A 23,566-nucleotide genomic window follows, 5' to 3' on the forward strand; every position below is an offset into this window, starting at 1 on the left:
CCGCTAGTAACTAATTAATTAATTAATTAGTTAATTAATAAATTAAAACCCCCCCCCCAAAAAAAAAAAAACCCCTCACCTTCCCGACTCTCCTGAGTTTGGCCCCCGCGATGGCGGCGGCGAAGCCGGAGACCCCCCCGGGACCCCCCCCGGGGACCGCCCCCCCCCCTCCGGGCCGCCCCCCGCCCCCCCCGGCAGCGGCGGCGGCGCCGGGGGCACCCCCCGGGGGGGGGGGAGGGGGGGGGCCGGGGCGGCGGGGGGGGCCCGGGGGTGGGGGAGGGCCGGGGGGCGGCGGGGGGGGCGCAGCCGGGGGTCCTGGGGGGGGAGAAAAGAAATTCGGGAAGGGGGTCAGGGTTGGTTTTTTGGGGGGGGTCAGAGTTCATTTTTTGGGGTGGGGGGTCAGGGTTGGTTTTTTGGGGGGAGATCAGGGTTGATTTTTTGGGGAGGGGGGTCAGGGTTGATTTATTTTGGGGGGGTTCAGGGTTGGTTTTTTTTGGGGGGGAGATCAGGGTTGATTTTTTTGGGGGGTTCAGGGTTGGTTTTTTTGGGGGGGTCAGGGTTGATTTTTTTGAGGGGGGGTCAGGGTTGATTTTTTGGGGAGATCAGGGTTGATTTTTTTTGGCGGGGGTCAGGGTGATTTTTTGGGGGGTCAGGATTGGTTTCTTTTTTGGGGGGGTGTCATGGTTGATTTTTTTGGGGGGAGATCAGGGTTGATTTTTTTGGGGGGGGTGTCATGGTTGATTTTTTTTTTTGAGGGGGGTGTCAGGGTTGACTTTTTTGGGGTGGGGGGTCAGAGTTGATTTTTTGGGGGGGGGTGTCATGGTTGATTTTTTTTTTTGGGGGGGGGGTCCCCAATCCCCCACCCACCTGCAGCCGTCCCGCGGCGCTCAGACTCCTCCATCACCACCCTGGGGGGGGGTTTAGGGTCAGTCGATCAATCCCCCCCCCACAACCATGAAGGCTTCCAACCCCCCACCCCCCACCCCCCAATAAATTTGGGGTCCCCCCCCTCACCTGTCCGGCTGCTCCGGGGGGGGGGGCGGAACCGTCGGGCTCCGGCCACGACAGGCGGCGTTCCTGCGGGGGGGGGGGGGGGGCGCACCGAGGTGACCCCAGGGTGGGGTTGGGGGGGGTTGGGGGGCACACAGTGTGGGGGGGGGGGGGGTTCGGGGACCCCCGAACGCCCCCGGACTCACCGAGGTCCAGCGCCTGCAGCGCCCGCAGCACGGCCCCGCCGAAGCGGGCGGCCTCGGGGGGGGCGGCGAAGCTGAGCCCCCAGACCCGCCGGCCCTCGCGCCACTGGTGGAACTGGGCCGTGGCCTGGCTGTAGCGCAGCCCCCGGCCCAGGGGGCAGTTCAGCACCACCTGGGGGGGTTGGGCACGGCGTGTGGGGAGGGGGGCCCAGAACGCCCCCCCACCACCCCAAAAAAAAAAAAAAAAAAAAATAAACAAAAGGGCTGCCCCCTCCCAGCCCTGGGGGACACACAAAGGCCTCGCAGCCCCCCCAGGTGCCCCCCAAGTGCCCCCCAGGTGTCCCCAGCTGCCCCCCAGGCGCCCCCCAGGTGCCCCCAGGTGCCCCCCAGGTACCCCCGGGTGCCCCCAGGTGCCCCCAGGTGCTTCTCCATCCCCCCAGGTGCCCCCAGGCGCCTCTCAGGTGCTTCTCCGTGCCCTCAGGCGCCCCCCAGGTGCCCCCCAGGTACCCCCAGGTGCCCCCAGGTGCCCCCAAGTGCTTCTCCATCCCCCCAGGCGCCCCCCAGGTGCCCCCCAGGTACCCCCAGGTACCCCCATGTGCCCCCCAGGTGCCCCCCAGCTGCTTCTCCATCCCCCCAGGCGCCCCCCAGGTGCCCTCCAGGTACCCCCAGGTGCCCCCCCAGGTACACCCAGGTACCCCCAGGTGCCCCCCAGGTACGCCCAGGTGCCCTACAGGTGCCCCCACGTATTCCCAGGTACCCCCGGGTGCCCCCCAGGCGCCCCCCAGCCTCCTCAGGTGCCCCCCAGGTGCCCTCTAGGTACCCCTAGCCACACCCCAGGTGCCCCCCAGGTGCTTCTCCATCCCCCCAGCTGCCCCCAGGTGCCCCACGTCCCCCCCAGCTGCCCCCCAGGCGCCCCCCAGGTCCCCCCCAGGTGCCCTCTAGGTACCCCCAGGCACCCCCAGGCACCCCCCGGTACCCCCAAGTGCCCCCAGGTGCCCTCTAGGTACCCCCAGCTGCCCCCCAGGTACCCCCAGGTGCCCCCCAGGTGCCCCCCAGGTGCCCCCCAGGTGCCCCCAGGTGCCCCCCGGGTGCCCGCACCTGCTGCTCGGGCTGCAGCCGCCGCCCCACCAGGCGGAAGGCGCGGCTGCCGGGCTGGTGGAACAGCTGGACACAGCTGGGGCCCGGGGGGGGCCCCCCCGCCGGCACCCACTGCCGCTGCCCCTCGTCGTAGAGCAGCACCGAGGCGCGGGCGCTGCACAGCAGCCGCTCGCTGGGGGGGCAGCGGGTCAGCCCCCCGAAATGGGGGGGGACACGGAACGGGGGGGGGGCCCCCCGAAATGGGGGGGACACGGAATGGGGGGGGGGACACGGAATGGGGGGGACCCCGAAATGGGGGGGACACGGAATGGGGGGGACACGGAATGGGGGGGAACCCAGAAATGGGGGGGGGACCCAGATATGGGGGTGGGAACCCCGGGTGAGACCCCCCCGAGGGGCTGAGAACCCTAAAAGGGGGGTGGGACCACCCAAAAGGGGAGTGGGAACCCCCAAAGGGGGGTGGGGACCCTAAAAGGGGGGGGAAACAACGAAATGGGGGGTGGGAACCCCGGGTGGGCCCCCCCCGAGGGGCTGGGACCACCCAAAAGGGGAGTGGGAACCCCCAAAGGGGGGCGGGAACCCCTAAAAGGGGATGGGACCCCCCCCGAGGGTGCTGGGACCCCTAAAAGGGGGGCTGGACCTCCCCCCTTATATGGGGACCCCCTCCCCAATATGTGGGACCCCCCCCCCCCAGCCCCCCCCGGGTGCTGCCACCCTCCCCCCGCCCCCCGGACATCCCCAAATCCCCCCCCGCACCCCAAAACCTCCCCCCGCCCCCCCCCCTTTTCCTTCCTCTTCGCCCCGGGGCGGCCCCTCCCCCACCCCCGCGGGGCCTCCCAGTGCTCCCAGTGCTCCCAGTGCCCATTCCCAGTGCTCCCAGTGCTCCCAGTGCTCCCAGTGCCCGCTCCCAGTGCTCCCAGTGCTCCCAGTGCCCATTCCCAGTGCTCCCAGTGCCCGTTCCCAGTGCTCCCAGTGCTCCCAGTGCTCCCAGTGCCCATTCCCAGTGCTCCCAGTGCTCCCAGTGCTCCCAGTGCCCACTCCCAGTGCTCCCAGTGCTCCCAGTGCTCCCAGTGCTCCCAGTGCCCGCTCCCAGTTTTTCCAGTCCCTTTCCCTGCGCACTCCCAGAGCTCCCAGTACCCCCGGTGCCCGTTCCCGGCGCTCCCAGTACTCCCAGTACCGGTTCCCAGCCCTCCCAGTAAGCCCAGTACCGTTTCCCGGTGCTCCCAGTACCCCCAGTGCCCGTTCCCGGTTCTCCCAGTAACCCCAGTACCGACTCCCAGCCCTCCCAGTAAGCCCAGTACCGGTTCCCGGTTCTCCCAGTAACCCCAGTACCGATTCCCGGCGCTCCCAGTATCCCCAGTACCGGTTCCCGGCGCTCCCAGTACCCCCAGTGCCCGTTCCCGGCGCTCCCAGTACCCCCAGTACCGGTTCCCGGCGCTCCCAGTAACCCCAGTGCCCGTTCCCGGAGCTCCCAGTACCCCCAGTACCGGTTCCCAGCGCTCCCAGTACCCCCAGTGCCCGTTCCCGGCGCTCCCAGTGCCCCCAGTGCCCGTTCCCGGCGCTCCCAGTGCCCCCGCCCCAGTTCCCGGTTGTCCCCGAGCTCCCGGTCCCACTTCCCGGTTTTCCCGGCGCTCCCAGTACCGCTTCCCGGCGCTCCCAGTGCTCCCAGTTCCGGATCCCGGCTCTCCCAGTGCTGCCCAGCGCCCGCAACGCCCGCTTCCAGTTCTCCCAGTGCCCGTTACCGGCGCCGCCCGCTGCCCCCAGCGCCCGTTACCGGCGCCCCCAGCGCCCCGGTACCGCCCGGTGCCCGTTACCGGCTCTCCCAGTGCCCCCAGCGCCGCTCTCCGCTGCTCCCAGTGCTCCCAGTTCGCCCAGTACCGATCCCCGGTGCTCCCAGCGCGCCCCGTTCCCGCTCCCAGCGCCCCCGGTGCCGCTCCCCGGTGCCCCCCGCGCCCGTTAACGCTTCCGCCAGCCCCCCCAGCGCCGGTACGCGGCGCTCCCAGTCGCTCCCAGTCGCTCCCAGTCGCTCCCAGTACCGATCGCCGCTCACCTCATGCTGGCGGCGGCGGCCGGTCCGGGCCCTTCCGGTGGCGGCGGGGGCCGGACCCGCCGGTCCCGGCGAGAGGCCCCGCCCCCCATGGGCATGGCCCCGCCCTCCCGGCCCCTCCCCTCCCGGTAACGGCGGCGGCGACCGGGAGGCGCCCCCGGACCCCCTCAAGCGGCAACGGCGGCGCGCGGGGCCCATCGGGGACCAGTAACGACCAGTGGCTCCTCCCAGTGTCCCCCGGTGTCCCCCAACGGACCCCCCCGGTGACCCCCGGTGTCCCCCGGTGTCCCCCAACGGACCCCCCGGTGACCCCCGGTGTCCCCCCAGCCGGTGTCCCCCCCGAACTCTCCGGTCCTGGGCACTGGGAGGGACTGGGGGGCACTGGGAGGTGCCGGCGGGGCCGAGGGGAACCGGGGAGCTCCGGGGTCGGTGCCCGGTTCCCGGTGCCGGTTCCCAGTGCCCGGTTCCCAGTGCCCGGTTCCCGGTTCCCGGCTCTCCGGTGCCGGCTCGCGGTTCCCGGTGCCGGTGCCCGGTTCCCAGTTTCTGTTGCCGGTTCCCAGTTCCTGGTGCCCGGTTCCCAGTTCCCGGCTCCCAGTGCCAATTCCCGGTGCCGGTTCGCGGTTCCCGGTTCCCGGTGCAGGTTCCCAGTTTCCGTTGCCGGTTCCCAGTTCCCGGCTCTCTGGTGCCGGTTCCCAGTGCCGGTTCCCAGTTTCCGATGCCGGTTCCCAGTGCCCGGTTCCCAGTTCCCGGCTCCCAGTGCCAGTTCCCGGTGCCGGTTCGCGGTTCCCGGTTCCTGGTGCCGGTTCCCGGCTCCCAGTGCCGGTTCCCGGTGCCGGTTCCCGGCTCCCAGTGCCAATTCCCGGTGCCGGTGCCCGGTTCCCGGTTCCTGGTGCCGGTTCCCGTCTCCCAGTGCCCGGTTCCCGGTGCCGGTTCGCGGTTCCCGGTTTCCCAGTGCCCGGATCCCGGCTCTCCGCTGCCGGTTCCCGGTGCCATTCCCGGTGTCGGTTCCCGCTGCCATTCCCGGTGCCGGTTTCCCCATTCCCGGCTCCCCGGTGCGGTCCCGCCCCCCGCCCCGCCCCTCTCCTCCGCCGCCGCCGCCGCCGCCGCCGCCGCCGCCGCCCTTTGTCCGTGGCCTCGGGCCCCGCCATGGCGCCGCGGTGATGCGCGGCGGGGCCGGCCCGGGGGCGGCGGGGCCGAGCGCGACCGGGAGCCCCATGCGGGGGCCGCCGCCATGGGGCAGGTCCTGGGCTTCGCCCACTGCAGTACGGACCGGGAACCGGCACCGGGGAACCGGCACCGGGAGCGGGGAGCGGGGAGGGGGCGGCGGCTCCGGGAGGGGCCGGGGATGGGGTGGCGGGTACCGGGCACCGGGAATGGAGGGAGCGGGAGGGGCTGCGGGATGCGGGAGGTGACGGGGAACCGGGAGTGGCCGGGGATGGGGGACCGGGAAGCGGCACCGGGAAGCGGCACCGGCAGCAGGGAACCGGGAGGGGCCAGGGGCAGCCGGGGATGGGGGCACCGGGGCGGACCGGGGCTGCGGGAACCGGGAGGAGCCGGGCACGGAAGGACTGGGAGTGGTCGGGGATGGGGGCACCGGGAACCGGGGATGGATCCGGCACCGGGAACCGGGGATGGACCCGGCACCGGGAACCGGGGAGGGGACGGGGATGGCGCGGGATGGGGGGATCGGGGCAGCACCGGGCGGGACCGGAGCTGCGGGAACCGGCAGGAACCGGGCACGGAAGGACTGGGAGTGGCCGGGATGAGGGGTCCGGGAGTTACCGGGCGCGGCCCGACCGGGAACCGGGAGGGACCGGGATTGCGGGAACCGGGGGTGGGACACGGGGAGGTACCGGGGACAAAGGTATCGGGGGCGACGGTACCGGGAGGCGCCGGGGATACGGGAACCGGGAGGCGCCGGGAGCACCGGGAACGGGACACCGGGGATGGGGGCACCGGGAGATCCCGGGGATGCGCGAACCGGGACGGAGGGTCCGGAACTGACCGGGAACGGGACGCGGGGCGCGCCCGGGGGGTCCCGGGAAGCGCGGACCAAGTTTGGGGGTGCCGCCCCCGTCGCCCCCCAGAAGAGGCTCCGTCCACGGCCTCCACCACGCCGGACTCCACCGAGGGTGAGCGGGGCCCCCCCGGGCGGGGCGCGGATTTTGGGGAGGGGGCGCGGGATGGCCGGACCCCCCTGAACCCCAAATCCCCTGAACTCCAAATCCCCTGAACCCCAAATCCCCTGAACTCCAAACCCCCAATGAACCCTAAAACCGCGAACCCCAAACCCCGCTAAACCCAAACCCCCCGGAACTCCAAACACCCCCCCGAACCCCAAGCCCTCCCGAACCCCAAACCCCCCGGAACCCCAAACACCCCCCCGAACCCCAAGCCCTCCCGAACCCCAAACCCCCAGTGAATTCCGAACCCCCCGAACTCGAAACCCCCCCCGAACCCCAAACTCGCAATGAACCCCAAATTCCCTGAACCCCAACCCCCTCCGAACCCCAAACCCCCCCCCCCGAACCCCAAAACCCCCCGACCCCCCCCGCAGGCGGCAGCGAGGACTCGGCGTTCCCCGAGCTGCCGGCGCCGGAGCCCCCCGAGGAGGAGGAGGAGGATGAGGATGAGGACGAAGAGCGGGCGGCGGCCTGGGGGGACCCCCGGGGACCCCCCCGGGACCCCCCCCGGGAGCTCACCTTCTCCTACATCGCTTTCGGGGGCGGGGGCGGCGCCCCCCAGCCCGAGCCGGGGCCCCGCGCCCGCCGCGACCCCCGCCGGGGCCGCGCCCCCCGCCTGAGCTCGGGGGGCTCCCCCCGGGGGCCGGACCCCCGAGCGGTCGCCAGGGGCCCCCCCGAAACGTCCCGGGGAGCCCCCGGCCCCCCCCGAGGGGACCCTGGCGGACCGGGGAGGGGGCGAGGCTGAGGAGACCCCCGGGAGCCCGGGTGAGGATTGGGGGGGGGGGGGTCCCTGGGGGGGTCCCCATATGGGGTTCGGGGATGTGAAGGGTTCGGGGACACCCCCGGGGGGATTTGGGGGTCCCCAGGGCGGATTTGGGGGTCCCTGGGGGGGACAGGAAGGGTCCGGGGACACCCCCGGGGGGATTTGGGGGTCCCCAGGGCGGATTTGGGGGTCCCTGGGGGGGACAGGAAGGGTCCGGGGACACCCCCGGGGGGATTTGGGGGTCCCTGGGGGAATCTGGGGGTCCCCAAGGGTGGGTCCGGGTCCTTTGGGGGGGGTCCCGAGACCCCCTCCGACGCCCCCCTCCCCCATTTCTTCCTCCCAGCAGCCCCCGCGCCCCTCCCTCCCCCGCCGCCAGGGGGCGCCCCGCGCCCGCCCCCCCCGGAGCCCCCTCCGGCCTCGGCCCCGCCCCCGCCGCCCTCGGACCAATCAGCGAGCGCGGCGGGCGCTGACGGACAGGGTGAGCGGCCAATCGGAGCGCGGGGAGGGGCGGGGGGGCGGCCCCCGGGGTCCAATTTCGGGGAGGGTCCCGCGGGCCCCGCCGCCATTGGCGGCTAAAAATAGGGGGTGACCCCCCCCCCCAAAAAAAAACACCCGGCAGCACCCGCGGGAGCCATGGAGGGGGCAGGTGCAGCGCGGGGGGGGCACTGGGAGCACTGGGAAGGGCAACTGGGAGGGACTGGGAAGCACTGGGGAGGGACTGGGAGGGACTGGGGGGACACTGGGAGGGACTGGGAACCGCTGGGTGGGGCACTGGGAGGGACTGGGAGCACTGGGGGGGGCACTGGGAAGCACTGGGGGGGCACTGGGAGGGACTGGGAACTGCTGGGTGGGCACTGGGAAGCACTGGGGGGGCACTGGGAGAAACTGGGAGCACTGGTGGGGCTCCAGTGAGGAACTGGGAGCATTGGGGGGGGGGCACTGGTGGGGCACTGGGAGGGACTGGGAAGCACTGGGGGGCTCCAGTGAGGAACTGGGGTGACTCCGAAGGGGCACTGGGGGGGCACTGGGAGGGACTGGGAGCACTGGGGGGGGCACTGGGAGGGACTGGGAGCACTGGGGGGGCACTGGGAGAAACTGGGAGCACTGGGGGGGCTCCAGTGAGGAACTGGGGTGACTCTGGGGGGGCACTGGGGGGGGCACAGCGCCGTCCCCCGCCGTGACCCCGCTGTCCCCCAGCGTGGGAGCTGCTGTACTGGCGGGCGCCCGAGCGCTCGGCGCTGGCCTTACTGGTGGCACTGGTGGCCCTGGGGTGCCTGTCCCGCTTCAGCGCCGTCTCGGTGGGCGCCCACGCCGCGCTGGCCGTGCTGGCCGTCACCGTCCCCCTGCGGCTGCGCCAGCTGGCCCTGAGGGCGCTGAGCCCCCCGGCCCCCGAGCCCCCCGCGCGGTGAGTGGCACCGGGGGCACGCGCCCGCTGTCCCCCTGCCCGCCACCCCCCCGCGCTGGCCGCCCCGGTGTGTCCCTGTCCTTGTTCCCGCAGCCGTGTCCCTGTCCCCGTCCCTGCTGTCCTTGTCCCCGTGGCTGTCCTCTGTCCCTGTCCCCCTGTCCTCTGTTTCCCTGACACTGTCCCTGTCCCTGTCTTTGTCTCCCTGTCCCCCTGTCCCCGTGGCTGTCCCCTAACCCTGTCCCCCGGCCCTATCCCCCTGTCTCCGTACCCTGTCCGTGTCCCCAATCACTGTCCCTGTCCCCATGGCTGTCCCCTGACGCTGTCCCTGTCCCCGTGTCCCCGTGGCTGTCCCTGTCCCCCTGTCCCCGTCCCTGTCCCCATGTCCCCGGGGCTGTCCCCTGACGCTGTCCCTGTCCCCCTGTCCCCGTCCCTGTCCCCATGTCCCTGTGGCTGTCCCCTGACGCTGTCCCTGTCCCCCTGTCCCCGTCCCTGTCCCCGTCCCCGTGGCTGTCCTCTGACACTGTCCCTGTCCCCCTGTCCCCGTCCCTGTCCCCATGTCCCCGGGGCTGTCCCCTGACGCTGTCCCTGTCCCCCTGTCCCCGTCCCTGTCCCCATGTCCCCGTGGCTGTCCCCTGACGCTGTCCCTGTCCCCGTGGCTGTCCCCTGTCCCTGTCCCCGTGGCTGTCCCCTGACGCTGTCCCAGTCCCCCTGTCCCTGTCCCCATCCCCGTGTCCCCGTGGCTGTCCCCTGACGCTGTCCCTGTCCCCGTGTCCCCGTGGCTGTCCCCTGACGCTGTCCCTGTCCCCCTGTCCCTGTGGCTGTCCCCTGACGCTGTCCCTGTCCCCCTGTCCCCGGGGCTGTCCCCTGACGCTGTCCCTGTCCCCCTGTCCCCGGGGCTGTCCCCAGGCCGCCGCCCTCGGGGCCGCTCAGCGCGGAGCAGCAGCAGCGCTGGGCGCGGTGCCTGGCGCGGCACGCGGTGACGGCCACCCGCACCCTCACCCGCCTCTTCCTCGTCCACAGCGTCCCCGAGTCCCTCAAGGTGACACCGGGGGGCACGGGGGGCACTGGGGACACCGGGGACATTGGGGACATGGGGGACACTGGGGACATGGGGAACGTTGGGGACATGAGGGGCACGGGGGACACTGGGGACATGGGGGACATTGGGGACATGGGGGACGTTGGGGACATGAGGGGCACGGGGGACACTGGGGACACTGGGGACGTGGGGGGCACTGGGGACATTGGGGACATGGGGGACACTGGGGACGTGGGGGGCACTGGGGACATGGGGGGCACGGGGGGACATGGAGGGCCTTGGGGACATTGAGGGCGTTGGGGACATGGGGGGACACGGGGGGCACAAGGGGGTGTGGGGGACACTGAGGGCGTTGGGGACATGGGGGACATGGGGGACACTTGGGGGGGTATTGGGGACATTGGGGACATTTGGGGGGTATTGGGGACATGCGGGGGGTATTGGGGACATTTGGGGGGTATTGGGGACATGGGGACACTTGGGGACATTGGGGACACTGGGGACATTTGGGGGGTATTGGGGACATGGGGACACTTGGGGACATTGGGGACACTGGGGACATTTGGGGGGTATTGGGGACATGGGGACACTTGGGGACATTGGGGACACTGGGGACATTTGGGGGTTATTGGGGAAATGGGGACGCTTGGGGACATTGGGGACATGGGGACACTTGGGGGGTATTGGGGACATGCGGGGGGCGGGCACGGGGGCTGTGGGTGGCACGAGGGGTGCCGGTGGCAGTGACGGTGGCGGTGGCGGTGACGGTGGCGGGTGGCACCGCGGTGGCCGCAGTTCGCCTTCCTGTTCTACCTGCTGACCTACGTGGGGGCCGTGTGCAACGGGCTGACGCTGCTGGGAGCGGGTACGGAGCGGGACACCGGGGACACCGGGGGACATTGGGGACACCAGGGACACCGGGAGGCATTGGGACACCGGGGGGCATGGGGGACACCGGGACACCGGGGGACACTGGGGACATCGGGGGGCATTGGGACACCGGGGACACCGGGGGGCATGGGGGGCATGGGGACACCGGGACACCGGGGGGCATGGGGGGACACCGGGGGACACCGGGGACACCAGGGGACATCGGGGACACCGGGGGGCATCGGGACACTGGGACACCCGGGGGACATGGGGACACTGGGGACACTGGGGGGCACGGGGGGACACTGGGGACACCGTGGGACACTGGGACACTGGGGACATGAGGACACCGGGGACACCAGGGGGAATGGGGGGACACTGGGGGACACCGAGGACACCTGGACACCGGGACACCAGGACACCCGGGGGGCATGGGGATATTGAGGGGACACAGGGACACTGAGAGGACACGGGGGCATGGGGACACAGGGACACTGAGGGGACACGGGGACATTGAGGGGACACGGGGACATGGGGGGACACGGGGACATGAGGGGACATGAGAACATTGAGGTGACATGGGGACACTGAGGGGACATGGGGACACAGGGGCACATGGGGACATTGGGGGGACATGGGGGACACTGAGGGGACACGGGGACATGGGGGGACATGGGGACACTGGGGGGACACGGGGACATGGGGGGACACGGGGACACGAGGGAACATGAGAACATTGAGGTGACATGGGGACACTGAGGGGACATGGGGACACAGGGGCACATGGGGACACTGGGGGGACACGGGGACATGGGGGGACATGAGAACATTGAGGGGACATGGGGACACTGAGGTGAGACAGGGACATGGGGGGACATGGGGACACAGGGGCACATGGGGACATTGGGGGACATGGGGGACACTGGGGGGACACGGGGACGTGGGGGGACATGGGGACACTGAGGGGACACAGGGACACTGCGGGGACACGGGGATGGGGATGTGGGACAGGGACACGGGATGGGGACACGGGGACAGCCTGGGGACGGGGGGGAGGGGACAGCTGGGGACCCGAGGGTGACAGCCGAGGTGACACCGCCCTCCCCCGCCAGGTGTCGTCTGCGCCTTCACCTTCCCCGTGCTCTACCGGCGCCACCAGGTACGGGGGACACCGGGGACACCGGGGTGGGGTGACAGTCGTGGGTGTGTCCCCCCCCCCCCCCAACATTGTCCCCTGCGATGTCCCCAGGCCCAGATTGACCAGTACACGAGCCTGGCCAGGAGCCACCTGAGCCACCTGCGAGCCAGGTGAGTGTCCCCGTGTCCCCAGGGGTGTCCCCATCGTGTCCCCGTGGTGTCCCCAGGGTGTCCCCATGTCCTGGGGGTGTCCCCATGTCCTGGTGGTGTCCCCAGGGTGTCCCCGGGGGGATCCCCGTGGTGTCCCCCTGTCCCCGTGGGTGTCCCCGTGTCCCCTGGGTGTCTCCATGGTGTCCCCAGGTGTACCCATGGTGTCCCCGGTGTGTCCCCGGGGGCATCTCGGTGTCCCCCTGTCCCGGGGTGTCCCCGGGGTGTCCCTAGGGGTGTCCCCGTGGTGTCCCCGTGTCCCCCCTGTTCCCAGGGTGTCCCCAGGGTGTCCCTGGGGGTGTCCCCCTGTCCCCGGGGTGTCCCCAGGGTGTCCCCATGTCCTGGTGGTGTCCCGGGGTGTCCCTGGGGGTGTCCCCAGGTGTCCCCCTGTCCCCGTGGGTATCCCCGGGTTGTCCCCGGGATGTCCCCGGGTGTCCCTGGGGATGTCCCCGGGATGTCCCCAGGGTGTCCCCATGTCCTGGTGGTGTCCCCGGGTGTCCCTGGGGATGTCCCCGGGATGTCCCTGGGTGTCCCCATGTCCCGGTGGTGTCCCCAGGTGTCCCCGGGTGTCCCTGGGTGTCCCGGGTGTCCCTGGGGATGTCCCTGGGGGTGTCCCTGGGGGTGTCCCCGGGTTGTCCCCGTGGGTGTCCCCGGGATGTCCCCGGGATGTCCCCGGGATGTCCCCACGCCCCCCCCCGACCCCGCTGTGCCCGCAGGCTCCTGGCCAAGCTCCCCAGTGCCAAAGCCAAGCCGCAGTGACGCCCCCGGCCCCGCCCCCCCCCCGAGGTGACAGCGAGGGGGGAGGGGCGAGGCCGGGAGGGAGGAGGGGTCCCCGCACCCCTCCCCCACCCCCCCCCACCCCCCCCCCCCCCGTGTCCTTCCCCTCCCCCCCCCACGCTGGGGAGGGGTCACTTTAATAAAAACTCTTGTGACAGCCGGGTCTGGTGGCGAGGGGACACGGGGGGGACACGGGGGGGACACGGGGGGGGGGACACGGGGGGGACACGGGGGGGACACGGGGGGGGGACACGGGGACACGGGGGGAGGGACAGGGTGTCCTGGGGGCAGCGGGGACCCCCGATGTGTGTCTGCGATCCGCCGTGTCCCTTAATGTCCCTCAGTGTCCCTCAGTGTCCCCCAGTGTCCCTCAGTGTCCCCCAATGTCACCAGTGTCCCCCAGTGTCCCCAATGTCCCCAGTGTCCCCAATGTCCCCCAGTGTCCCCAGTGTCCCCCAATGTCCCCAATGTCCCCAATGTCCCCCCAGTGTCCCCAATGTCCACCCAATGTCCCCCCAGTGTCCCCCAGTGTCCCCCAATGTCCCCCAATGTCCTCAGTGTCCCCCAGTGTCCCCAATGTCCCAGTGTCCCCCAATGTCCCCAGTGTCCTCAGTGTCCCCCAATGTCCCCAATGTCCCCCAGTGTCCCCCAGTGTCCCCAATGTCCCCAATGTCCCCCAATGTCCCCCAATGTCCCCTTTTGTCCCCCCGTGTCCCCCCCGTCTCCCCCCGCCCCGCGAAAAGCGCGGGAACCCAGCAGCTCAAGCCCCGCCCCCTCCCCCTTTGACCCGCCCCTTCCCCGTCCCTGTCTGCGTGGCCCCGCCCCGGCCCCGCCCCCGTTGCCATGGCCGCGGCCGTTGCCGCGCGACGTAAACACGGGACGCCGGACGTGGTGACGTCACCGCCGGGGAACGCCGTAACCGGGGCGACCCGCGCAGTGTTTACCGGGACGGGACGGGGACACGGCGAGAGGGGCGGGGAAACCCCCGGGAGCCCCGCGGGACCCCCGGGAACGGACCGGGACCCCCGGGACACCGGGAACCGGGCTGGAACCCCCGAGAGCCCGGCGGGACCCCCGGGAACGGACCGGGACCCCCGGGAACCGGGCTGGAACCCCGAGAACCCGGCGGGACCCCCGGGAACGGGGCCGGGACCCCCGAGAACACGGGAAGGGGACCGGGAACCCCAGGAACGGACCAGGATCCCCGGGAACGGGGCCGGGACCCCCGGGACACCGGCAACTGGGCTGGAACCCCCGAGAGCCCGGCAGGACCCCCGGGAACGGGGCCGGGACCCCCAAGAACACGGGAACGGGACTGGGACCCCCGAGAGCCCGGTGGGACCCCGGGAATGGGGCTGGGAACATCCTGAGAACGGACCGGGACCCCCGGGAACGGGGCCGGGACCCCCGAGAACACGGGAAGGGGACCGGGACACCCTGAGAACGGACCGGGATCCCCGGGACACCGGGAACCGGGCTGGAACCCCCGAGAGCCCGGCGGGACCCCCGGGAACGGGGCCGGGACCCCCGAGAACACGGGAAGGGGACCGGGACACCCTGAGAACGGACTGGGACCCCCGAGAATGGACCGGACCCCCGGGAACGGGGCAGGGACCCCCGAGAACCCGGCGGGACCCGGGACACCGGGAATGGGGCTGGAACACCCTGAGAACGGACCGGGACCCCCGGGAACGGGCAGGGACCCCCGAGAACGGACTAGGACCCCCAGGATACCGGGAGCCGGGGCAGGGATCCCCGAGAGCCCGGCCGGGACCTCCGGGACCCCGGGAACGGGACCGGGAGCCCCCGAGAACCGACCGGGACCCCCGGGACCCCCGGGACACCGGGAACGGGACTCAGGGGCACCGCAGGGACCGGGACACCGGGACACCGGGACCCCCGGGCAGCCCGGACGGGACTCCCGGGACACGCCGGGACTGCCGCCACCGGGGACACCGGCGGGGGGGCGGGGCCCGCGCGAATGAATGAACGAATGAACCCAAGGGCGTGGGAACCGCCCCCCCCCCCGCCGGTCCCCACGGTCCCGCCGTGACTCAGCGCCGGTTCCCGCCGGTGACATCAGCTCCCGGTGTCCGTCCCGGCGCTGCAAAGGGACCGGGACCCTCCGGACCCCCGTCCCGGGCCCCACAGGGAGTGCGGGGGACGGCGCCGGTGCACGCCGGTACCGGGACCCGCTGTGTCGCCAGCCGCCACCGGGACGCCCCGGAGCTCCTCAGCCCGGTCCCGGTGACCCCCGGTGGTGGGGGGCAGCGGGGGTCGCTTTGCCGCGGTCCCGGGAAACCCCCGGGGGGGAAGTTCCCATCGCTCCGGTACCGGGCGCCGCCGTACGGGGCAGCGCCAGCCCGGGACGGTGCTGGGGGGGGGGGGGGGGGTCCCGAGGGGTTACCGGGATGTCCCGAGGCTGCCGGGAGAGGTCCCGAAGGCTCCCGGAGGTACCGGGAGGGATCCCGGGGCTCTCCCGGGACATGCCCGGGAGGTTAACGGAGGTCCCGGGGCTCCTCGAGGACACCCGGGGGTCCCGACGGCGGCGATCACCGGCGGATCCCGGCGAGATCCCGGCCGGGGTCGCGGGGGTTCCCGGGAGGTCACCGGGGGAAGCCCGGGACGTGCACCGGAGGGGGCGGGGATGCCGGGGATCCCCGGGGTGGGGTGGCGGGGGCGGAGGTGTTACCGGCGGTAGGGGGGGGGGCGGGGGGTCCGGGGGTCTCGGGGGGCTCCCGGGGCCCGGAGCCGGTTGGCCCGGACGGTTCGGGCCCTTTCTAGAACCGCGGCCGGTCCCGTTTCTATTAATACGCGCCCGGGCGGCGGCGGCGGCGGCGGCGGCGGCGGCGGCGGCGGCGGAGGAATCCCTGTGACGTCATTGCTAGGATACCAAACAAACACTCCAGACAAGCCCATATATGGCTAATTGCGTCACAGGAACTCCGGGGGGCGGGGACAGGGATCCCCCCCGCTCCCGGCCCGCCCCGGCGCCTCTTAACGGCGGCGGCGGCTCCCGGAGCCTCAAACGGCGACGGCGACCGCGGCCACGGCGGCTGCGGGGTCCGGGCGGGCTCGGGGGGCTCCCGGGGGTCCCGGAGCAGCGGCGGCGGCTGCCGTGACGTCAGCGCAAGGGGGCGGGGCCCCGCCGTATAAAGCGGCGGGGCTGCCGTGAGCAGTTCATTCATAAAACCGGAGACCGGGGGAGCGGCGGGAGCGCCACCGGGGCTCGGAGCGGACGTGCCGGAGCCTGGGAAGGGATTTACCGGAGCTTGCGGCGGCCGAGCGGAACTTTGTGTCGGGCAGCTCGGGACGGATGTGCCGGGACTCGTAGCGGAGAGCCGGAGCCTGGCACGGGGCGCGCCGGGGGCTTTGTACCGGACAACTTTGGAGCCCGGGACGGGCGCGGCGGGACTTTGTACCGAGCAACCGGAGCCTGGGACGGATGCACCGGGGTGTGTAGGGGCGCAGCGGGGCTTTGGAGCGGCGGACCGGGGCCCGGGACGGACGTACCGGAGCTTACAGTGCACAACCGGAGCCCGGGACGGGCACAGCGGCGTTCGCTACCGGCCGGCCGAAGCTCGCAGAGGCGCACCGGAGCCCCGCACGGATATACCGGAGCCCGTAGCCGCTCACCGGGACGTTGCAGCGGCGCGCCGGAGCCCGGCGCGGACACACCGGCGGCTCTAACCGCGGACGGGAACTCGGACCGACCAACCGGAGCCTGACCGGGGCTCACCGCGCCGAACCGGGGCTCGCCGCCGACCCCCCCCTCCGCCAGCCCCCCTCCGCGGGGCCTCGCCCCGCGCTTCCCACCGGAGCCCGTGATGCCGGCGGCGGCGGCGTGACCCGCAGCCTTGTCGCGGCGGGGCGGCCCCCGCGCCCCCGGGCCATGTTCCAGGGCTTCCCCGGGGACTACGACTCGGGGTCGCGCTGCAGCTCGTCGCCCTCGGCCGAGTCCCAGTACCTGTCGCCGCTCGACTCCTTCGGGAGCCCCGCGGCCGCCGGGGCCGCGCAGGTGAGCGCCGGGAGCGGGGCGGGGGCGGTTTTGGGGAGGGGAGGGGGGGGCGGGCGGGGGGGGGTGGTGGCCGGGGGAGGGGCGGGGCCGTGCGTAAGCGCGCGCGGTGACGCCGCCGCCGCCGGTGACGCGGCACGCACGCACGCGGAGCGCGCGGGTTATTTTTGGGGTGTTCCCCCCCCCCCCCCGCCCCCCGCGCGCGCCGTTGCCAGGGGAGACGGCGGGGGGGGGGAGGGGAGGCCACGCCCACCCCTCCCCTTCGGGCGCGGCCACGCCCACTCCGCGGCGGAAAGCCACGCCCCTCCTCTCCAAAAAAAAAGCCGCATGGCCACGCCCCCGCTCTCCTCTCCGCGCTTTGGCCACGCCCCCTCCGCAGCCAGCGCGGCGGCGGCGGCGACCCCCGGGATGGGGGGGGGGCTCGGGGGGTGTCCCGTGTCCCCCAGGGGTGTCCCCGTGTCCCCCAGGGGTGGCGGTGTCCCCTGGGGACCCGCGGTGTCCCCCCCCCCCGCCCCCAGGGCTCGCGGGCGCCTCCCACGCCCGCGGGTTTGGGGGGTGGGGGTGGGGGGACACCGGAGTTTGGGGAGGGGGGGGGGCTGCGACCCCCACCCCCACCCCCCCCATGGCCGAGATGGGTTTGGGGGCGCTGCAAGGGGGGGGGGGGGCACGGACCCCCGGACAGGGGTGACAGGGACGCGAGGGTGTCACCCGTGGGTGCCCGGCAGCCCTGGCACGGTGATGATGATGATGATGATGATGGTGATGATGATGATGAGCCGGTGCCACCAGCTGGGGACAGCGCTGTCCCCAAGCCAAGGCGCCGCGGGGCGGGGGGGGTTGGCAGAGTGACCACGCAGCGAGGTGACAATGCCACCCGGTGTCCCCCCCCCGGTGTCACCCGCTGCCCACCCGGCCCCCGCGGCGGGGGGGGGGGGGCTGTCCCCGGCGGTGTCGCCGGCGGTGTCGCCGCTGTCGCCGGCCGCCCTGACCCGTGTCCCCCGCAGGAGTGCAGCGCCCTGGGGGACATGCCCGGCTCCTTCGTGCCCACGGTGACGGCCATCACCACCAGCCAGGACCTGCAGTGGCTGGTGCAGCCCACGCTCATCTCCTCGGTGGCCCCGGGGGCCCCCATGGCGCAGCCGCCCCCCCTGGACCCCTACGACCTGCCGGGCCCAGCTACTCGACCCCCGGGCTGGGCGCCTTCGCGGGACCCCCGGCGCCGACCCCCGGCCGGGCCCCCCGCGCCCGCCCCCGGCGCAGCCGCGAGGAGACGGTGAGAGGGGACAGCGCGGGTGGTGGCACCTTGGGGACACCGTGTGGGGTGGGGGGGGGGCTCGGGGGCGTCAAAGTGACAGGAGGTTGGGGACACCCCGGGTGGTGGCACCTTGGGGACATCGTGAGTGACAGGAGATTGAGGGACAGCCGAGGTGGTGGCACCTTGGGGACATCGTGAGTGACGGGAGATTGAGGGACAGCCGAGGTGGTGGCACCTTGGGGACACTGTGAGCAGTGACAGCTTGAGGGACACCCCGTCCCCCTCGGGTGTCCCAGTGGCACCTTGGGGACACTGTGAGCAGTGAGACATTGAGGGACACCCGAGGTGGTGGCACCTTGGGGACATCGTGAGTGGTGACAGCTTGAGGGACACCCGAGGGTGGTGGCACCGTGAGCAGTGAGACATTGAGGGACACCCCGGGTGGTGGCACCTTGGGGACACCACTCTTGGTGACATCGCCGCCACCCTCACCCGTAGCGGGAGGAACGCGGCGGGATTTGGGCACGCAGAGAGCGGGATTTGGGTGCCGGGGGGTGCCGGGGGTGGCAGCGGGTGACAGCGGGTGACAGCGGGTGACAGTCCCGTCCCTTGGCAGCTGACGCCGGAGGAGGAGGAGAAGCGCCGCGTGCGGCGGGAGAGGAACAAACTGGCGGCGGCCAAATGCCGCAACCGGCGCCGGGAGCTGACGGACCGGCTGCAGGCGGTGAGTGCGGCGACACGGGGACACCGCGGGGTGGCCTTGTCCCCAGCGGCCGGGGTGGCCTTGTCCCCAGCGGCCGGGGTGGCCTTGTCCCCAGCGGCCGGGGCCGCGGCGGGGCGAAGGGGACGCGTCCCCGCAGGGAGATGGGGACAGGGGTGGTGGTGGCGATGTCCTCGCAGCTGGGGACACGTGGCAGGGAGTTGGGGACAGCAGGAGGGGACAGCGGTGTCGCCGCGGCCGCTGGAGAGGAGGAGGAGGAGGAGGAGGAGGATGGCGCTGCTGCTCTCGGAGCGGGCGCGATGGTGTCCCCAGCACCTGTAAGGGACAGTGACATCCCTGGGGACACCGGGGCGCGTTTGCCCTCGGCGGAGGTGGCAATGTCCCCGAGACCTGGGGACCTCACGGGGGTGGTGGCACCGCAGAGAACCGAGGGTGTCCCCAGGAGCTGGGGACACCGCAGGGGGACAGATCGATGCCCAGCGGTGACAGAGGGGGACAGTGCCACCCCTGAGAGCTGGGGACAGATGGGACACCCAGAGGACAGCGCTGTCCCCAGGCTGGGGGACATCAGAGGGGACAGGTGACCCTGCAGGAGGACGACAATGCCATCCGTGGGGACGGGGGACAAGGGAGGGGACAGGCGGACACCCAGAGATGTCGCCAGGCTTGGGGACACCAGAGGGGACAGGCGGACACCCAGAGATGTCGCCAGGCTTGGGGACAGCAGAGGGGACAGGCGGACACCCAGAGACGTCGCCAGGCTTGGGGACACCCAGGGGTGCTGCAGGAGGAGGAGGAGGAGGAGGAGGATGACGATGCCACCCGTGGGCATGGAGGACATGGTGGGGGACAGACGGCCACTCAGGGATGTCCCCCTGACCTGGGGACAGCAGAGGGGACAGACGGACGCTCCAAGGCGCTGCAGGAGGAGGACAGCGCCCTCCGTGGGCACGGGGCACAGGGGAGGGGACAGACGGACACTTAGGGGACGTTGGAGGAGCCTGCGGGGGGTCCCCAGGCTTGGGGACACGCAGGGGCGCTGCGGGAGCTGGAGGACGGACGGGGCGACAGACGGACACACCCAGGGAACGCGGCAGGGCGACAGCGCCGTGCCCAGGCCGGGGGAACACCTGGGGGACACCTGGGGGACACCTGGGGGACACCTGGGGGACACCTGGGGGACGTCCCCGCGTGGCTGACCGCGCTGTCCCCTCCCGCAGGAGACGGACCAGCTGGAGGAGGAGAAGGCGGAGCTGGAGTCCGAGATCGCGGAGCTGCGCAAGGAGAAGGAGCGCCTGGAATTCGTGCTGGTGGCCCACGCGCCCGCCTGCAAGGTCCCCTTCGAGGACATCGGCGCCGTGGGCGCCGGCCCCGCACCGGAGGTGAGCAGCCCGGGCAAGGCGGGGACCGTCGCCTTCCTGCCCCCGGCGCCGTTCCAGGGCCCGCAGGGTCCCTTCCCCGGCTGCTGCCTCCCGCCCGGGGTCCCCGCGGGACCCCCTAACGCGACCCCCGCGTTTGTGTTCACCCACCCAGAGGGAGCCACGTGTGGAGCCTCGCACCCAGCGGAGCAGCAGCAGCGACCAGTCCTCGGACTCCTTGAACTCTCCCTCGCTCCTCGCGTTGTGAACGGGGTGCCCCCACCCCGTGGCCCCCCCCCCCCACTCTCCCCGAGCCCCCAAAAACGGGCGCCTCCTCCCTGCCCCGCCGCGCCTCGGGCTGGGCTTGGCCCGCCCCGCTTTTTGGGTTTTTTTTTTCCCGGCTCCGGTGGGGTTGGTTGTTTTTTGTTTTTTTATTTTTTGTTTTGTTTTTTTTTGGTTTTTTTTTTTTTTCGGGAGGGAGGTTGGGAGGGGTTTTTTTTTTTTTTTTTGGGCGGGGGGGGGAGTTTTTTGGCGCCTGGTGGCCGTGATGAGGCTCCCGCGTTCCCGTGGCTGCTCGGAGGTGTCTGCTCCCGGTCCCCGCCGCCTCGCGGGGGTCCCTGCGGGATCTCCGTCCCTGCTCCCGCTGCCCGCAGGAGGTTCTGTGTCACCTCAGAGGTGTCCGTCCCTCCGGGGGTCGTTCCGCGGGGGGTCCCTCGGGGACCCCCGTCCCTCCGGAGGTGTCCCTGCCCGGTCCCCGCTGCCCGGAGAAGCCTCTCGCGGTGTCCCTGTCACCCCGGAGGTGTCGGTCCCTCATTTCACGGCGCTCGTCCGGCGTCTCCGCCCCACCTCCATCCCCCGGCGAGGTCTTTTTGGTCCTCCCCGTCGCCTTTGGAGGTCCCTGTCCTCCGTCCCCGCCGTCCCGGGGGACTTCAGGCAGCGCCTCCGTCCCTTTGGTGACGTCCCCGTGCCGCCCCCGCACCTGGAGAAGGTCTCCGTGGTGTCCCCCGTCACCTTGCAGGTGTCTGTCCCCGATCCGGGGGGGGGGGTCCCTGCCGCGTCTCCATCGCTTGGGAGACGTCCCAGCCTGGCCCTGGTGGCACCTGTGACACCTGAGGTGTCCCAGTCCCCCGCCGAAGGTCCCCGCGCCCGATCCCGGACCCCCAGGAGGGTCCCGGTGCCATCTCCACCCCCGTTTTGGAGAAGCCACCGCCGCGTCCCCGTCCCCACAGAAGGTCCCTGTGTCATTTCTGTCCCCCTGGAGATGTCCCGTGTCCCCCCCCCCCCCCCCGCCGCTCCGAGGGGCTCCACGGGCCACCTCCTCCCGCTCCAGGTGTCCCTGTGGCCACCTCCTCCGGCTCCAGGTGTCCCTGTGGCCACCTCCTCCCTCTCCAGGTGTCCCTGTGGCCACCTCCGGCTCCAGGTGTCCCCTGTGGCCACCTCCTCCCGCTCCAGGTGTCCCTGTGGCCACCTCCTCCCGCTCCAGGTGTCCCTGTGGCCACCTCCTCCCGCTCCAGGTGTCCCTGTGGCCACCTCCTCCCGCTCCAGGTGTCCCTGTGGCCACCTCCTCCTCCTCCAGGTGTCCTGTGGCCACCTCCTCCTCCTCCAGGTGTCCCTGTGGCCACCTCCTCCCTCTCCAGGTGTCCCTGTGGCCACCTCCGGTTCCAGGTGTCCCTGTGGCCACCTCCCTCTCCAGGTGTCCTGTGGCCACCTCCTCCTCCAGGTGTCCCTGTGGCCACCTCCTCCCGCTCAGGTGTCCCTGCGGGGTCTCCCCCCGCTCGGAGGTGCCACTCCTGTCACCTCCCCGTCCCCCCTCGGGGGTCCCTGGGGCCTCCAGGTGACCCCTCCAGGTCACCTCCCCCTCCTCGGAGCCGCCCCTCCGCCACCTGCGGGGACCCCCCAGGTGCCGCCCCCGTGCCCCTCCAGGGCCGCCCCACCAGGTGAGCCCTCCTCCAGGTGACACCTCCAGGTGGGCTCCCGTGTCCTGCTCGCCCCTCGCCCGCCTTGTCCCCCGCCTGTCCCCTCCGCTTCGCCGGCCTTGGCTCCGCCCCCGCCCCCCCCCCCCCCACTCCCCCCCGTATATAAATCTATTTTTGTTGCGCGGGAGATGTTTAATTTTTTATTATTATTATAACGAGGATAATTATTGTCGCCCTGTGCCGTGTTCGTGCCCGCCCGGGGCCGCCCCGGGCCCCCCGTCCGCGCTCGTCCCGCCCCAAACGTGGCCAATAAAGCAGCTTCCAGCGGCTCCGCGGCTCCGGTGGCGTTTTTTGGGGTGGGGGGGGGACACTGGGCGGGGGGGTCACCGAGGGGGGCTGGGGGGGAGGGGACACGGGGACAGCGGGGACAGTGGGGGACAGTGGGGACATGGGGACAGCGGGGACACGGAGCTCGCGGGGACACGGAGCTCGTGGGGACACGGAGCTCGCGGGGACACGAGCACGGCCATCGCGGGGACACGGGGACAGCGGGGGCGTCGCCCCGCTGCCCCACCCACCTGTCAATCATCGGGGAAATGGGTGGGGCGGAGACCACGCCCTCCTCAAGTCACGCCCCCCCCCGCTCGCCTGCAGTTCCGCCGGTGAGCGGCAGGGGGAGCGCGGGGTGAGAAACTGGGCGGGGGGGGGGGGGGCGTCTCCCAGTTTGGGGGGGGCCCTGCCCAGTTTGGGGGATCCTTTTCCCAGTTTGGGGGATCATTTCCCAGTCCGGTGTGGATTCACTCCCAGTTTAGGGGATTTTCTCCCAGTTTGGGGGATCCCTGCCCAGTTTGAGGGATCCTTTCCCAGTTTGGGTGTGGATTCACTCCCAGTTTGGGGGATCCCTGCCCAGTTTGGGAGATCCTTTCCCAGTTTGGGTGTGGATTCCCTCCAAGCTAAGGGATCCTTTCCCAGTTTGGGAGGTCCCTGCCCAGTTTGGGGGATCCTTTCCCAGTTTGGGTGCTCCCTTCCCAGTTTGGGAGATCCTTTCCCAGTCTGGGTGTGGATTCCCTCCAAGCTAAGGGACCCTTTCCCAGTTTGGGAGGTCCCTGCCCAGTTTGAGGGATCCTTTCCTGGTCCTATGTGGGTTCTCTCCCAGTTTGGGGGATCCTTTCCCAGTTTGGGAGGTCCCTGCCCAGTTTGGGGGATCCTTTCCCAGTTTGGTGTGGATTGTCTCCCAGTTTGGGAGGTCCCTGCCCAGTTTGGGGGACCCTTTCCCAGTTGGGTGTGGATTCTCTCCCAGTTTGGGGGATCCTTTCCCGCCTCCGGTGTGGGTTCTCTCCCAGTTTGGTCCCAGCTTGATGCGGATTCTCTGCCCCAGTTTGATCTGGATTCTCCCCCAGTTTGGGGGACCCTTTCCCAGTTTGGGGCTCCCTGGGGTGCCGTGCCAGCCGTGCCAGCTTTGGGGGCTCCCCCCGACCCCCGCACTCCTCCCTTTGGGGGGGGTTTCCTTCCTCCCCCCCCTCCTTGACGTCAGTGGCCCGGTGATTCACCGGGGCCGCGCCGCTGTCACCCCCGTGTCCCC

General features: G+C 71.7%; 5 protein-coding genes across 5 annotated transcripts; 4 read left to right on the forward strand and 1 right to left on the reverse strand.

Annotated features, from left to right (window-relative positions):
* Positions 1-79: 79 nt before the first annotated feature.
* On the reverse strand, positions 80-4,807 carry LOC128802932 (vasodilator-stimulated phosphoprotein-like; the record flags this gene model as incomplete). The annotated part of the gene is given in 8 exon segments (XM_053969490.1): positions 80-315; positions 868-908; positions 1,015-1,035; positions 1,037-1,065; positions 1,067-1,077; positions 1,197-1,365; positions 2,292-2,463; positions 4,342-4,807. Coding segments are annotated over 8 exon segments (774 nt in total), but the record flags the coding sequence as incomplete, so codon positions are not given.
* A 238-nt stretch (positions 4,808-5,045) lies between these two features.
* LOC128802938 (basic proline-rich protein-like) lies at positions 5,046-12,876 on the forward strand. Its single transcript, XM_053969495.1, is given in 13 exon segments — positions 5,046-5,187; positions 5,249-5,600; positions 6,426-6,470; positions 6,896-6,944; positions 6,947-7,185; positions 7,187-7,286; positions 7,628-7,762; positions 8,482-8,689; positions 9,596-9,728; positions 10,524-10,593; positions 11,711-11,757; positions 11,848-11,906; positions 12,659-12,876. Coding segments are annotated over 13 exon segments (1,614 nt in total). The 5' UTR covers positions 5,046-5,053; the 3' UTR covers positions 12,702-12,876.
* A 686-nt stretch (positions 12,877-13,562) lies between these two features.
* On the forward strand, positions 13,563-14,708 carry LOC128802933 (basic salivary proline-rich protein 1-like). Its single transcript, XM_053969491.1, has one exon. The coding sequence runs from the start codon at positions 13,563-13,565 to the stop codon at positions 14,706-14,708; it is 1,146 nt and encodes a 381-aa protein (XP_053825466.1).
* Positions 14,709-15,618: 910 nt separating this feature from the next.
* Positions 15,619-20,421, forward strand: LOC128802937 (protein FosB-like). Its single transcript, XM_053969494.1, is given in 6 exon segments — positions 15,619-16,737; positions 17,739-17,904; positions 17,907-18,007; positions 18,606-18,713; positions 19,931-20,092; positions 20,244-20,421. Coding segments are annotated over 6 exon segments (756 nt in total). The 5' UTR covers positions 15,619-16,611; the 3' UTR covers positions 20,337-20,421.
* Positions 20,422-20,594: 173 nt separating this feature from the next.
* On the forward strand, positions 20,595-22,313 carry LOC128802935 (proline-rich protein 36-like). The gene is made up of 4 exons (XM_053969493.1): positions 20,595-21,398; positions 21,461-21,488; positions 21,614-21,733; positions 21,819-22,313. The coding sequence occupies exons 1-4, from the start codon at positions 20,616-20,618 to the stop codon at positions 22,007-22,009; spliced, it is 1,122 nt and encodes a 373-aa protein (XP_053825468.1). The 5' UTR covers positions 20,595-20,615; the 3' UTR covers positions 22,010-22,313.
* The last annotated feature ends 1,253 nt before the right edge of the window (positions 22,314-23,566 follow it).

The sequence above is a fragment of the Vidua macroura genome, unplaced genomic scaffold, assembly GCF_024509145.1.
Source record: "Vidua macroura isolate BioBank_ID:100142 unplaced genomic scaffold, ASM2450914v1 whyUn_scaffold_222, whole genome shotgun sequence".
Lineage (NCBI taxonomy): Eukaryota > Metazoa > Chordata > Aves > Passeriformes > Viduidae > Vidua > Vidua macroura.